Source organism: Chiloscyllium plagiosum, unplaced genomic scaffold (assembly GCF_037043375.1).
Source record: "Chiloscyllium plagiosum isolate Xiang-an unplaced genomic scaffold, Cpla_swu_hap1 HiC_scaffold_21, whole genome shotgun sequence".
Taxonomy (NCBI): Eukaryota; Metazoa; Chordata; class Chondrichthyes; order Orectolobiformes; family Hemiscylliidae; genus Chiloscyllium; species Chiloscyllium plagiosum.
In genome coordinates, this window is record NW_028270159.1 from 2,388,027 (window position 1) to 2,405,040 (window position 17,014).

General features: G+C 52.0%; 1 protein-coding gene across 1 annotated transcript in view; it reads right to left on the minus strand.

Moving 5' to 3' along the window:
- Positions 1-17,014, minus strand: part of sardh (sarcosine dehydrogenase) — a 229,547-nt gene that overhangs the window by 30,470 nt on the left and 182,063 nt on the right. Inside the window, exons 14-16 of the mRNA XM_087998130.1 lie at positions 10,857-10,995; positions 9,193-9,306; positions 4,374-4,521 (exon numbers count right to left, since the gene is read on the minus strand). Of these exons, the coding sequence (XP_087854256.1) occupies positions 4,374-4,521; positions 9,193-9,306; positions 10,857-10,995 (401 nt within the window). The remainder of the gene's footprint in view (positions 1-4,373; positions 4,522-9,192; positions 9,307-10,856; positions 10,996-17,014) is intronic.

Here is a 17,014-nt window from a genome sequence, read left to right on the forward strand (position 1 = left end):
TGGCTCGCTTCTGTTCTCGACTGTACCAGTCTCAGATCGATCTCTTTCCTCATTATCTCCCTGGGTCCCACCCCCCCACCTTACTAGTTTAAATCTTCCCAAGCAGTTCTAGCAAATTTCCCTGCCAGTATATTAGTCCCCTTCCAATTTAGGTGCAATCCGTCCTTCTTGTACAGCTCACTCCTACCCCAAAAGAGATTCCAATGATCCAAAAATGTGAATCCTTCTCCCATACACCAGCTCCTCAGCCATGCATACATCTGCTCTGTCCTCCTATTCCTGCCCTCACTAACTCGTAGCACTGGGAGCAATCCAGATATTTCTACTCTCAAGGACCTCCTTTTTAAATTCCGGCCTAACTCTCTGTAATCTCCCTTCAGAATCTCAACCTTTTCCCTTCCAATGTGGACAATGACCTCCTGCTGGCCCCTCTCCCCGTGAGAACATTCTGCACCCTCTCTGAGACATTCTTGATCCTGGCACCAGAGAAACAGCACACCATTCTGCTTTTTCTCTGCTGGCCACAGAAATGTCTGTCTGTGCCTCTGACTAGAGAGTCCCTTATTATAGTCGATCTCTTGGAACCCGACAGACCCCTCATTACATTAGAGCCAGTCTTGGTACCAGAAACTTGGCTGTTCATGCTACATTCCCCTAAGAGTCTATCACCCCTACATTTTCCAAAACAGTAGGCTTGTTTGAAATGGGGATAGCTGCAGGAGACTTCTGCACTACCTGCCTACCCTTCCTACCTTTTCTGGAGTTGACCCATTTACCTGACTGTATCTATGGCCTTTCTCCCTTCCTAAAACTGCCATCCATCACACCCCCTAGCTCTTGTAAATTCCTTATTGCCTCTTGTAAGTTCCTATTCCATGTGATCTGATAGTCTTCTCAACTGAAGACACTTCCTGCAGACATAATCATCAGTAACATGGAAACTCTCCGTAAACTCCTACATCTGACAGGAAGAGCATATCACTCTTTGCTTCTTTATGATCTACAGACCCAGAAAATAGCACTGTCTTTTTGCTCCTAAACAGTGCTTCAAGCTAACTTAGTACTTTTGATTAAATTTTAAAAATATAAACCATGAGACAGATCCCAATAAAACATAATCAAGGAAGAACCTGCTCCACCCACTCACAGCAAAGTTACACTTAAAACTCTGCACTTATCTGTTTCTGTGCTGTGAGCTCTCCCATGCAGGTTCCTCCAAGGTCAGTTGTGCGTTTCACTGTTTAATTTTTCCTAGACACACTCTGATGTCCAGAGATACATGAGCTCAAACAGCAAAGGCAGTAACTACAGATTCACTGCTGTGCCAGTTGGCAGTGTCAAAATCGTTGTCTCTCTCTCTCCCTCACTGACCATGTGGTCGCTGCCTTTTTCTGTCATCTTCCTTTTAAAGTGCCGTTGTTTTGATCCTTTTCCCCCCGAAGTTCCAAAACAATGCAGCAACATATAAAACAGTATTGCTGCTCCTGGAATTTGAGGAAATCACCTCCAACACTAAAATACCTCAAAAGGAGCAGCTCCGACAGTCACAATTTTTTCCCATCCTCCATCTTGGGTTACCCAGATCTGACAATGTATTCCCATACAGGGTTGAAAAATGTGGTGCTGGAAAAGCACAACATTCAGGCAGCATCCGAGGAGTGGGAAAATCAACGTTTCAGGCATAAACCCTTCATCAGGAATGTGGGGCAAGGGAATGGGCTGAGAGATAAATAGGAGGGGTTGGGGCTGGGGGAAAGGTAGCTGGGAAGGTAATAGATGCAGGTGGGGCCTGATGGTGATAGGTCAGAGGGGAGGGTGGAGCGGATAGGTGGGAAGGAAGATGTGCAGGTAGGACAGTTCAAGAGGGCAGTGCCAAGTTGGAGGGTTGGATCTGGGATAAGGTGGAGGGAGGGGAGTTGAGTGGTTAGCACTGCTGCCTCACAGCACCAGAGACCCGGGTTCAATTCCCGCCTCAGGCGACTGACTGTGTGGAGTTTGCACGTTCTCCCCGTGTCTGCGGGGGTTTCCTCCGGGTGCTCCGGTTTCCTCCCACAATCCAAAGATGTGCAGGTCAGGTGAATTGGCCATGCTAAATTGCCCGTAGTGTTAGGTAAGGGGCAAATGTAGGGGTATGGTGGGTTGCGCTTCGGCGGGTCGGTGTGGACTTGTTGGGCCGAAGGGCCTGTTTCCACACTGTAATCTAATCTAAAAAAAAAATGTAATCTAAAAAAAGAAACTGATGAGATTGACATTGATCCCCTGTGGTTGGAGGGTCCCGAGGCGGAAGATGAGGTGTTCTTCCTCCAGGCGTCGGGGGGATTGGAATTTGGCGGTGAAGAGGCCCAGGACTTGCATGTCCTTGGTGGAAGGGGAATTGAAGTGTTCAGCTGGGGGTTGGCCGGTGCATGTCTCACAGATGTTCTCTAAAACATTCCATGAGTTGGCATACTGTCTCCCCGATCAAGAGCAACAGACACAGTCGTGGGGTGTTTGGATGTGCAGGAAAATCTCTGCCGAATGTGGAAGGCTCCTTTGGGGCCTTGGATGGAGGTGAGGGGGGAGGTGTGGGTGCAGTTTTTACACCTCCTGTAGTGGCAAGGGAAGGTGCCGGGAGTGGAGGGCGGGCTGGTGAAGGGGTGTTGTGGAGAGAATGGTCTCTGCAGAATGCTGTTAGGGGTGGGGAGGGAAATATGTTTCTGGCTGTGGCGTCTGGCTGTAGATGGCAGAAATGTCAGAGGATGATGCGCAGTATCCAAAGATTAGTGGGGTGAACAACTTGGACACCTACCTCCCCTTCCTGGACCTCTCAGTCTCCATCTCCGGCAACCGATGCAACACGGACATCTACTTCAAAACCACTAACTCCCACAGCTACCTGGACTACACCTCTTTCCATGCCTCCTCCCGTAAAAACGCTACCCCTTACTCCCAATTCCTCCACCACTTCTGCTCCCAGGAGGAGCAATTCCACTCCAGAACATCCCAGATGGCCTCCTACTTCAAGGACCGCAATTTCCCATTTCACATAGTGAACAATGCCGTCCAGCGCATCTCCTCCATTTCCCTCCACCCTTGAACCACCACCCCTCTAACCGCAACAATGATAGAATCCCCCAGTCCTCACCTTCCCCCCCACCAATCTCCGGATACAATGCATCATCGTCCATCATATCTGCCACCTACAGTCAGACCCCACCATCAGAGATATTTTTCCCCTCACCCCTATCTCCATTCCGCAGAGACCATTCCCTCCACAACTCCCTCGTTAGGTTCACCCCCCCCCCCACCAACCCACCCTCCACTCCCGGCACCTTCCCTTGCCACTACAGGAGGTGTAAAACCTGTACCCATGCCTCCCCCTTCACCTCCATCCAAGGCCCCAAAGGATCCTTCCACATCCAGCAGAGATTTTCCTGCACCTCCAAACACCTTATCTAATGTATGTGTTGTTCTCGATGTGGTCTCCTCTACACGGGGGAGACAGGACGCCGACTTTCAGAACATTTCAGAGAACATCTGTGGGACACAGGCAGTAAACAACCCCACCACCCTGTGGCTGAACACTTCAACTCCCCCTCCCACTTTGCCAAGAATGTGCAAGTCCTGGGCCTCTTCACCGCCAAATTCCAGTCACCCCGACGCCTGGAGGAAGAACACCTCATCTTCCGCCTTGGGACCCTCCAATCACAGGGGATCAATGTCAATCTCATCAGTTTCCTCAACTCCCCTCCCTCCACCTTATCCCAGATCCTACCCTCCAACTTGGCACTGCCCTCTTGAACTGTCCTACCTGCACATCTTCCTTCCCACCTATCCGCTCCACCCTCCCCTCTTGACCTATCACCATCACGCCCCACCTGCATCTATTACCTTCCCAGCTACCTTTCCCCCAGCCCCAACCCCTCCTATTTATCTCTCAGCCCCTTCCCTTGCCCCACATTCCTGATGAAGGGCTTATGCCCGAAACATTGACTCTCCTGCTCCTCGGATGCTACCTGCCTGGCTGTGCTTTTCCAGCTCCATACACCTTGACTCTGATCTCCAGCATCTGCAGCCCTCACTTTCTTCTGATCCCTTGCAGGGCTATAATTTTAAAGATACGTCATATAAACAGTTCCTTGTACTAATGAACGATTATTTCACAATGTCCTGCATTGAGCTCCAATTTACTCACAAGTCAATTTGTAAAGAGACTCAAAACGAGAAACCATTCACACCTATGAAATGCTTGTAAATTCTCAGTAATTTGCCTTCACTTCTACCCAAACCTCAGACCCCAGAATCCCTACTGCACTCTTATCACCCACTGTCCTAGCTGTTCCCCACCAGCCTGCTCCAATCCAGTGAGTATTGTGAACCACAGATCTCCACACCTCTGCGGTCCCTGCACGCTGATCATTCCCAGCTCCTCTGAGCAATCAAGAAGTTGACAGTTCAGTTTCTGGTCCTGAAGCACAGAGTTGATGTGGGACCAATTGTGCTGGGCCACTGCACCTCCAACTGCCAGGTAATAGCCATCACCTGCACCAGAGCACAACACAAGGTCAGGGGTCAGGGGTCAGTCTGCATGACCCAGGCACAGTGAACAGATACAGACAGCACAGGGAGAGAGACGCACACACAGACACAGACAAGGTCTGTAATTACACAGGTCTTTAAATTGAGTTACACAACCCACTCAGATTAAACTCTCTTCTGTTGGATGTCACTGCAATTACATTATTATTGTTTGTTGCTTTTAAGAAGATAAAAACTAAAATGGAAAAGAGATTTAGACACAGCCTTCAGGCTGGAGATGTTCAATTGAGTTACTGCAGCACAAACACAGCAGCTGCAGAGAAAGACTTTAATTCTATTAAACATTAGTGCCCAAATCAGAAAGTATTATATTTTAATCACTGTCCAAACCAAAACCACTTTCCCATTATTTCAACACAATTAAAATTAACCAGATATTTACAAAAACCTTTAAAAATTGGTCAATACATAGGGAGCTTAATGACAGTCTCCTATCCCTGTCCTGGGAGTGTTTGATGGGGACAGTGTCGACAGAGCATTACTCTGTATCTAACCCTGCGCTGCCACTGTCTTGTGAATGTTTCATGGGGGATGGTACAGAGAGAGCTTTATTCTGTATCTAACTGAGTTGTCCCTACCCTGGGAACAATGTGGTGGGAGCTGGGTGCAGTGGGAGCTGGGCGCGGTGGGAGCTGGGTGTTTGGTGCAGTGGGAGCTGGGTGTGGTGGGTGCCGGATGTGGTGGGTGCTGGGTGCAGTGAGTGTTGGGAGCAGTGGGGGCTGGGTGCTTGGTGCAGTGCGAGCTGGATGTGGTGGGTGCTGGGTGCAGTGGGTACTGGGTGCGGTGGGTGCTGGGTGCGGTGGGTGCTGGGTGTGGTGGGTGCTGGGTGTGGTGGGTGCTGGGTGTGGTGGGTGCTGGGTGTGGTGGGTGCTGGGTGCTTGGCGCGGTGGGTGCTGGGTGTGGTAGGTGCTGGGTGCAGCGTGTGGTGGGTGCTTGGTGTGGTGGGCGCGGTGGGTGCTGGGTGTGGGGGTGCTGGTTGCGGTGGGTGCTTGGCGTGGTGGGCGCGGTGGGTGCTGGGTGTGGGGGGTGCTGGGTGCGGTGGGTGCTGGTTGCGGTGGGTGCTGGGTGCAGCGTGTGGAGAGTGCTTGGCGTGGTGGGCACTGGGCGCGGTGGGTGCTGGGTGTGGCGGATGCTGGGTGCGGTGAGTGCTGGGTGCGGTGAGTGCTGGGCATTGTGGGTGCTGAGTGCAGTGGGTGCTGGGTGCGGTGAGTGCTGGGTGCGGTGAGTGCTGGGTGCGGTGAGTGCTGGGTGCGGTGAGTGCTGGGTATGATGGGTGCTGGGCATGGTGTATGCCAGGCGCGGTTGGTGCTGGGTGCAGTGGGTGCTGGGTGCAGTGAGTGCTGGGCATGGTGGGTGCTGAGAGCATTGGGTGCTGGGTGCGGTGGGTGCTGGGTGCAGTGGGTGCTGGGTGCAGTGGGTGCTGAGTGCAGTGGGTGCTGGGTGCGGTGAGTGCTGGGTATGATGGGTGCTGGGCATGGTGGATGCCAGGCACGGTTAGTGCTGGGTGCAGTGAGTGCTGGGCACAATTGGTGCAGAGAGCATTGGGTGCTGGGTGTGGTGGGTGCTGGGTGCAGTGGGTGCTGGGTGCGGTGGGTGCTGGGCACGGTGTGTGTGGGCACGGTGGGTGTGGGCGCAGTGGGTGCTGGGTGTGGGCGCAGTGGGTGCTGGGTTTGGGCGCAGTGGGTGCTGGGTGCGGTGTGTGCTGGGTGCGGTGTGTGCTGGGCGTGGTGGGTGCAGTGGGTGCTGGGCGCGGTGGGTGCTGGGTGCAATGGGTGCTGGGCGTGGTGGGTGCTGCATGCAGTGGGTGCTGGGTACAGTGGGTGCTGGGTACAGTGGGTGCTGGGTACAGTGGGTGCTGGGTGCGGTCGGTGCTGAGCGTGATGGGTGCTGGCTGCGGCGGTGCTGAGTGCGGTGGGTGCTGGGTGCAGTGGGTGCTGGGTGCAGTGATGATGGGCACAGTGGGTGCTGAGTGCTGTGGGTGCTGGGCGCAGTGGGTGCTGGGCGTAGTGGGTGTTGGGTGTGGTGGGTGCTGGGTGTGGTGGGTGCTGGGTGCGGTGTGTGCTGAGCACGGTGTGTGTGGGCGCAGTGGGTGCTGGGTGTGGGCGTAGTGGGTGCTGGGTTTGGGCGCAGTCGGTGCTGGGTGCGGTGTGTGCTGGGTGCTGTGTGTGCTGGGCGCAGTGGGTGCTGGGTGCGGTGTGCGGTGGGTGCTGCGTGCGGTGGGTGCTGGGTGTGGTGGGTACTGGGTGCGGTGTGTGCTGGGTGCGGTGTGTGCTGAGCACGGTGTGTGTGGGCACGGTGGGTGTGGGCGCAGTGGGTGCTGGGTGTGGGCGCAGTGGGTGCTGGGTTTGGGCGCAGTGGGTGCTGGGTGCGGTGTGTGCTGGGGGCGGTGTGTGCTGGGCGTGGTGGGTGCAGTGGGTGCTGGGCGCGGTGGGTGCTGGGTGCAATGGGTGCTGGGCGTGGTGGGTGCTGCATGCAGTGGGTGCTGGGTACAGTGGGTGCTGGGTACAGTGGGTGCTGGGTACAGTGGGTGCTGGGTACAGTGGGTGCTGGGTGCGGTCGGTGCTGAGCGTGATGGGTGCTGGCTGCGGCGGTGCTGAGTGCGGTGGGTGCTGGGTGCAGTGGGTGCTGGGTGCAGTGATGATGGGCACAGTGGGTGCTGAGTGCTGTGGGTGCTGGGCGCAGTGGGTGCTGGGCGCAGTGGGTGCTGGGCGCAGTGGGTGCTGAGTGCAGTGGGTGCTGAGTGCAGTGGGTGCTGGGTGCGGTGAGTGCTGGGTATGATGGGTGCTGGGCATGGTGGATGCCTGGCACGGTTAGTGCTGGGTGCAGTGAGTGCTGGGCACAGTGGGTGCAGAGAGCATTGGGTGCTGGGTGTGGTGGGTGCTGGGTGCAGTGGGTGTTGGGCGTGGTGCGTGCTGGGCGCGGTGGGTGCTGGGCGCGGTGAGTGCTGGGCGTGGTGGGTGCTGGGCGTGGTGGGTGCTGGGCGTGGTGGGCGCAGTGGGTGCTGGGTGCAATGGGTGCTGCATGCAGTGGGTGCTGGGTACAGTGGGTGCTGGGTACAGTGGGTGCTGGGTACAGTGGATGCTGAGCGTGGTGAGTGCTGGGTGTGGTGAGTGCTGGGTGTGGTGGGTGCTGAGCGTGGTGGGTGCTGGCTGCGGCGGTGCTGGGTGCGGCGGGTGCTGGGTGCAGTGGGTGCTGTGCATGGTGGGCGCTGGGTTCAGTGGATGATGGGCGCGGTGGGTGCTGGGCGCGGTGGTTGCTGGGTGCGGTGGGTGCTGGGTGCGGTGGGTGCTGGGTGCGGTGGGTGCTGAGCACAGTGGGTAATGGGTGCAGTGGGTAATGGGTGCAGTGGGTGCTGGGTGCGGTGGATGCTGTGTGCAGTGGGTGCTGTGTGCAGTGGGTGCTGTGTGCAGTGGGTGCTGGGCGTGGTGGGTGCTGGGCGAGGTGGGTGCTGGGCGTGGTGGGTGCTGGGTGCGGTGGTTGCTGGGCGTGGTGGGTGCTGGGTGCAGTGGATGCTGGGTGCAGTGGGTGCTGGGCGCGGTGGGTGCTGGGTGCGGTGGGTGCTGGGCGTGGTTGATGCTGGGTGCAGTGGGTGCTGGGTGCAGTGGGTGCTGGGTGCAGTGGGTGCTGGGCGTGATGGGTGCTGGGCGTGATGGGTGCTGGGTGCTTTGCGTGCTGGGTGCGGTGGGTGCTGGGTGCGGTGGGTGCTGGGTGCAGTGGGTGCTGGGTGTGGGCGCAGTGAGTGTGGGCGCAGTGGGTGTGGGCGCAGTGGGTGTGGGCGTGATGGGTGCTGGGCGTGATGGGTGCTGGGCGTGATGGGTGCTGGGCGTGATGGGTGCTGGGTGCTTTGCGTGGTGGGTGCGGTGTGTGCTGGGTGTGGTGGGTGTGGGCGCAGTGGGTGCTGGGTGTGCTGTGTGCTGGGTGTGGGTGCAGTGGATGCTGGGTGCCGTGTGTGCTGGGTGTGGTGGGTGTGGGCGCAGTGGGTGCTGGGTGTGGTGTGTGCTGGGTGTGGGTGCAGTGGATGCTGGGTGCCGTGTGTGCTGGGTGCCGTGTGTGCTGGGTGCTGGGTGCGGTGTGTGCTGGGTGCGGTGTGTGCTGGGTGCGGTGTGTGCTGGGTGCGGTGTGTGTGGGTGCAGTTGGTGCTGGGTGCGGTGGGTGCAGCGTAGTGGGTGTTGGGTGTGGTGGGTGCTGGGTGTGGTGGGTGCTGGGTGCGGTGTGTGCTGAGCACGGTGTGTGTGGGCGCAGTGGGTGCTGGGTGTGGGCGTAGTGGGTGCTGGGTTTGGGCGCAGTCGGTGCTGGGTGCGGTGTGTGCTGGGTGCTGTGTGTGCTGGGCGCAGTGGGTGCTGGGTGCGGTGTGCGGTGGGTGCTGCGTGCGGTGGGTGCTGGGTGTGGTGGGTACTGGGTGCGGTGTGTGCTGGGTGCGGTGTGTGCTGAGCACGGTGTGTGTGGGCACGGTGGGTGTGGGCGCAGTGGGTGCTGGGTGTGGGCGCAGTGGGTGCTGGGTTTGGGCGCAGTGGGTGCTGGGTGCGGTGTGTGCTGGGTGCGGTGTGTGCTGGATGCGGTGTGTGCTGGGAGCTGTGTGTGCTGGGCGCAGTGGGTGCTGGGCGCGGTAATTACCCTGAAAGGCAGGAGTGAGTTCTGTTCCGTGGGGAGTGCTCTCGATTCGACTCACAGTGAGGTCACTCTCTGTCCCACCGTGACTGTTCAGCATACAGGTGTAAACGGTTTTACCTGAAAATAACGGCATCATTTAATCACTATCATCCAGCCGCGGACTCGATGAATAGTAAATACACATTTATACATATTAATTCGTGGCTAGTTACATTACAACTGAGATAGACAATGGTCTGCTTTCAGACATCAGGCTCAAAGAACATTACCACTCCCTTAGAATTACCAACAGACCAGCCTGGACAGTCACAGGACAAGCACCTCGCTCCATCAGGAACTGTCCACCATCGTTGGAGCCTATGTCCTGATAACAGTTAACCCTTTCAGGTGCTAACTGTCTTATACAACTGACAACGTGGGGCATGATGTGGGAGGGAAATGGCCTGCTGTCAGCCAGGAACACTACTTTTCATCATTTATATAAATGATTTGGATGCGAGCATAAGAGGCACAGTTAGTAAGTTTGCAGATGACACCAAAATTGGAGGTGTAGCGGACAGCGAAGAGGGTTACCTCAGATTACAACAGGATCTGGACCAGATGGGCCAATGGGCTGAGAAGTGGCAGATGGAGTTTAATTCAGATAAATGTGAGGTACTGTGTTTTGGGAAAGCAAATCTTAGCAGGACTTATATACTTCATGGTAAGATCCTAGGGAGTGTTGCTGAACAAAGAGATCTTGGAGTGCAGATTCACAGCTCCTTGAAAGTGGAGTCGCAGGTAGATAGGATAGTGAAGGCGGCATTTGGTATGCTTTCCTTTATTGGTCATGGGAGGTGGAGGTCATGTTATGGCTGTACAGGACATTGGTTAGGCCACTGTTGGAATATTGTGTACAATTCTAGTCTCCTTCCTATTGGAAAGATGTTGTGAAACTTGAAAGGGTTCAGAAAAGATTTACAAGGATGTTGCCAGGGTTGGAGGATTTGAGCTACAGGGAGAGGCTGAACAGGCTGGGTCTGTTTTCCCTGGTGCGTTGGAGGCTGAGGGGTGACCTTATAGAGGTTTACAAAATTATGAGGGGCATGGATAGGATAAATAGGCAAAGTCTTTTCCCTGGGGTGGGGGAGTCCAGAACTAGAGGGTATAGGTTTAGGGTGAGAGGGGAAAGTTATAAAAGAGACCTAAGGGACAACCTTTTCACACAGAGGGTGGTACGTGTATGGAATGAGCTGCCAGAGGATGTGGTGGAGGCTGGTACAAATGCAACATTTAAGAGGCATTTGGATGGGTATATGAATAGGAAGGGTTTGGAGGGATATGGGCCAAGTGCTGGCAGGTGGGGATAGATTGGGTTGGGATATCTGGTAGGCATGGACGGGTTGGACCGAAGGGTCTGTTTCCATGTTGTACATCTCTATGACTCAGAGACTGAGGGACAAGGAACGGTAAATGGATATTCAGAATGAAGGTGTAAATTAGTGTGGGGGAGGGGAGAGGAGAGAGGGGAAGTCGCTGCTGTGGGGTGTGTTGGAGAGAGGAGAGGGTCAGGTGTGGGTGAGGGGGTGGGTAGGTATTTGTGCTATGGGAGGGTTCAGTCAAAGGGGGGGAGGATAGTTATGGGGTAAGGGAGTCACAGGGAGGAGGTTGGGAAGATCCACCATTACCTGATGATGCACTGACATCAGCAGTAAACAGCCAATCCACTGCCTTCTTAGCATCTGGGCCCAGTAGGTAGAACTTCCCAAAATAGGACATGTCAAACACGGCGACAGCATTCCGGCAACTTCCACACTCGGATTTAATCTGCACCAACACACCAGAACAAGAGGTAAATCTACCACAAAGCAATGGAACCAGTGTTTTCTCACACACACACACACACACACACACACACACACATCACACACTCACACACAAACATCACACAAACATCACACACACACATCTCACACATCACACAAACACACACACACATCACACAAACATCACTCACACACATCACACAAACATCACTCACACACACACATCACACAAACATCACACACACACACTCACACATCACTCACACACACACACACACATCACACAAACATCACACACACACACACACACACATCACACAAACATCACTCACACACACATCACTCACACACACACTCACACACACACACTCACACACACACACTCACACACACACATCACACAAACATCACTCACACACACACATCACACACACACACACTCACACACACACATCACACAAACATCACTCACACACCACACAAACATCACTCACACACACACTCACACACACACCACTCACACACACACTCACACACACACATCACACAAACATCACTCACACACATCACACAAACATCACTCACACACACACTCACACACACACACATCACACACACACACACACATCACACAAACATCACTCACACACATCACACAAACATCACTCACACACATCACACAAACATCACTCACACACACTCACACAAACATCACTCACACACTCACACACACACATCACACAAACATCACTCACACACACACTCACACATCACACACACACATTCACACACACTCACACATCACACACACACATTCACACACACTCACACATCACACACACACACAGACACACACATTCACACACACACCACACTCTCACACACATCACACGCACATCACACACTCATTCACACACACACCACACTCTCACACACATCACACGCACATCACACACACACATTCGCGCACACACTCATACACACACACACTCACACACACACACACACGCATCACACATTCACACACACACACACACATTCACATCACATTCACACACATTCACATCACATTCACACACTCACACACACACCACATTCACACACCCCACACACACATTCACACACCCCACACACACACATTCACACAGACAGACGCACACTCTCACACACACATTCACACACATCACACATCACACACACTCACATTCACACATCACACACATTCATACATCTCACACACACTCACAAACACACACATACTCACACATCACACACACACACACACACACACACACTCACACATTACTCACACATTCACACATTCACACACACATTCACACACACATTCACACACACATTCACACATACATTCACACATACATTCACACATACATTCACACATTCGCACACATCACACACATCACACACACACATTCACACATCACACACGCACATTCACACATCACACACACACATTCACACATCACACACGCACATTCACACATCACACACATCACACACACACACATCACACATCACACACATCACACACACATTCACACATCACACACACATTCACACACACCACACACACACATCTCACACACACACACACTTCACACACACACATCTCACACACACACACACATCTCACACACACACACACTTCACACACACACATCTCACACACACACACACTTCACACACACACATCTCACACACACACATCTCACACACACACATCTCACACACACACACACTTCACACACACATCTCACACACACACATCTCACACACACACACATCTCACACACACACACATCTCACACACACACACACACACACCTCACACACACACTTCACACACACACATCTCACACACACATCTCACACACACATCTCACACACACATCTCACACACACATCTCACACACACACACTTCACACACACACATCTCACACACACACACACTTCACACACACACATCTCACACACACACACTTCACACATCACAAACACACATTCTCACACACATTCACATCACATTCACACACACACACATCTCACATACACACACATATCTCGCACACACACATTCATATCACATTCACACACACATCTCACACACACACACACTCATATCACATTCACACACACATACATTCACACACATCACACACACGCACACACTCATATCACATTCACACACATCACACACACGCACATTCACACACACACACACATTCTCACACACACACACATTCTCACACACACACACACATACATTCACACACACACACACATTCACACACACACACACACATTCACACACACTCACACACACACACACATTCACTCACACACACACATTCACTCACACACACACATTCACTCACACACACACATTCACTCACACACACATACACAAACATTCACTCACACACACACATTCACACACACATACACATTCACAAACACATTCACACACACACACATTCACACACACGTACAGACAGACGCACACACACACACACTCTCACACATTCACACACACCACACACACACGCACACTTTCACACACATCACACACACATGCATTCACACACACATACACACACGCATTCACACTCACACATAAACACATCACACACACATGCATTCACACACATCACACACACATTCACACATTCTCACACCACACACACACATTCACACATTCTCACACCACACACACACATTCACACACATCACACACATTCACACACACCACATACACACTTCACACATCACAAACACATTCACACACATCACACACACACACACACTTCACACATCACAAACACACATCTCACACACACATTCAGACACATACATCACACACACATTCACATCACATTCACACACACACATATTCACACACACACATATTCACACACACAGATATTCACACACATTCATATCACATGCACACACATCTCACATACATATTCATACCACATTCACACAAACATATCTCACACACATACACATTCATATCACATTCACACACACACACATCGCACACACGCACATTCACACACCTCACACATGCACACATCCGCACACCTCACACACACATCCACACACACACATTCACACATCCACACACACACATTCACACACCTCACACACACACACATTGACACACACACACATTCACACACCTCACACACACACACATTGACACACACACACATTCACACACACCACTCACACATCACACACACACATTCACACACACCACTCACACATCACACACACACATTCACACACCTCACACACACACACATCCGCACACCTCACACACACATCCACACACACACATTCACACACCTCACACACACACACACATTGACACACACACACATTCACACACACCACTCACACATCACACACACACATTCACACACACGTTCACGCACACACACACTCACATCACATTCACACACATCTCTCCCTCACACACACACATCTCTCACACACACACATCTCTCACACACACACATCTCTCACACACACACATCTCTCACACACACACATCTCTCACACACACCCACATTCACACACACATCACACCCACATTCACACACACATCACACCCACACACACATATACACACACACACCACTCACACATCACACACATTCACACACACATCACACCCACACACACATATACACACACACACCACTCACACATTCACACACACGTTCACGCTCACATCACATTCACACACATCTCTCCCTCACACACATCTCTCTCTCACACACATCTCTCTCTCACACACATCTCTCCCTCACACACATCTCTCTCTCACACACATCTCTCTCTCACACACATCTCTCTCTCACACACATCTCTCTCTCACACACATCTCTCTCTCACACACACACATCTCTCACACACACCCACATTCACACACACATCACACCCACATTCACACACACATCACACCCACATTCACACACACATCACACCCACACACACATATACACACACACACCCACACACATACCCACCCACACACATTCACAGAGTGACGCATACTCACACACACACCACACACACACATCACACATTCACACACACATTCACACACACACATTCACACACATACACACATTCACACACACACTCACACACATACATACACACATTCACACACACACAAACATTCACACACACATTCACACACACACATTCACACCCACCCACACACATTCACACAGACTGATGCACACTCACACACACACATTCACACACACGCATTCACACACACACATTCACACACACACATGCTCACACACACACACATTCATTCACACACATGCTCACACACACACACATTCACTCACACATTCACACACACACATTCACACACACTCACACATTCACACACACACTCACACACATACATACACACATTCACACACACACAAACATTCACACACACATTCACACACACACATTCACACCCACCCACACACATTCACACAGACTGATGCACACTCACACACACACATTCACACACACGCATTCACACACACACATTCACACACACACATGCTCACACACACACACATTCATTCACACACATGCTCACACACACACACATTCATTCACACACATGCTCACACATTCACACACACTCACACACACACACACGCACACACATTCACACACACATTCACACACATTCACGCACACACATTCACACACATTCACGCACACACATTCACACACATTCACGCACACACATTCACACACATTCACGCACACACATTCACGCACACACATTCACACACATTCACGCACACACATTCACACACATTCACGCACACACATTCACACACATTCACGCACACACATTCACACACACACTCACACACATTCACACACACACTCACACACATTCACACAGACACATTTACACACACAGACACACATTCACACACACACATTCACACACACACACACATTCACACACACACATTCACAAACACATTCACACACACACACATACAGACAGACGCACACTCACACACACACACTCTCACACATTCACACACACCACACACACACGCACACTTTCACACACATCACACACACATTCACACACACATACACACACACATTCACACTCACACATAAACACATCACACACACATGCACACACATCACACATTCACACACCACACACACACATTCACACACCACACACACACCACACACACACTTCACACATCACAAACACATTCACACACATCACACACACACACACTTCACACACACACACACACTTCACACACACACACACACACTTCACACATCACAAACACACATCTCACACACATCACACACACACACATTCAGACACATACATCACACACACATTCACATCACATTCACACACACACATATTCACACACACACATATTCACACACACACATCTCTCACACACATTCATATCACATGCACACACATCTCACATACATATTCATACCACATTCACACAAACATATCTCACACACATACACATTCATATCACATTCACACACACACACACACACTCACACACCTCACACACACATCCACACACCTCACACACACATCCACACACACACATTCACACACCTCACACACACACATTCACACACCTCACACACACACATTCACACACCTCACACACACACATTCACACACCTCACACACACACATTGACACACACACACATTCACACACCTCACACACACATCCACACACACACATTCACACACCTCACACACACACATTCACACACCTCACACACACACACACATTGACACACACTCACATCACATTCACACCTCACACACACACACACACATTTCTCTCACACACACACACCTCTCTCTCACACACATCTCTCTCTCACACACACACACATCTCTCACACACACACACATCTCTCACACACACACACATCTCTCACACACACCC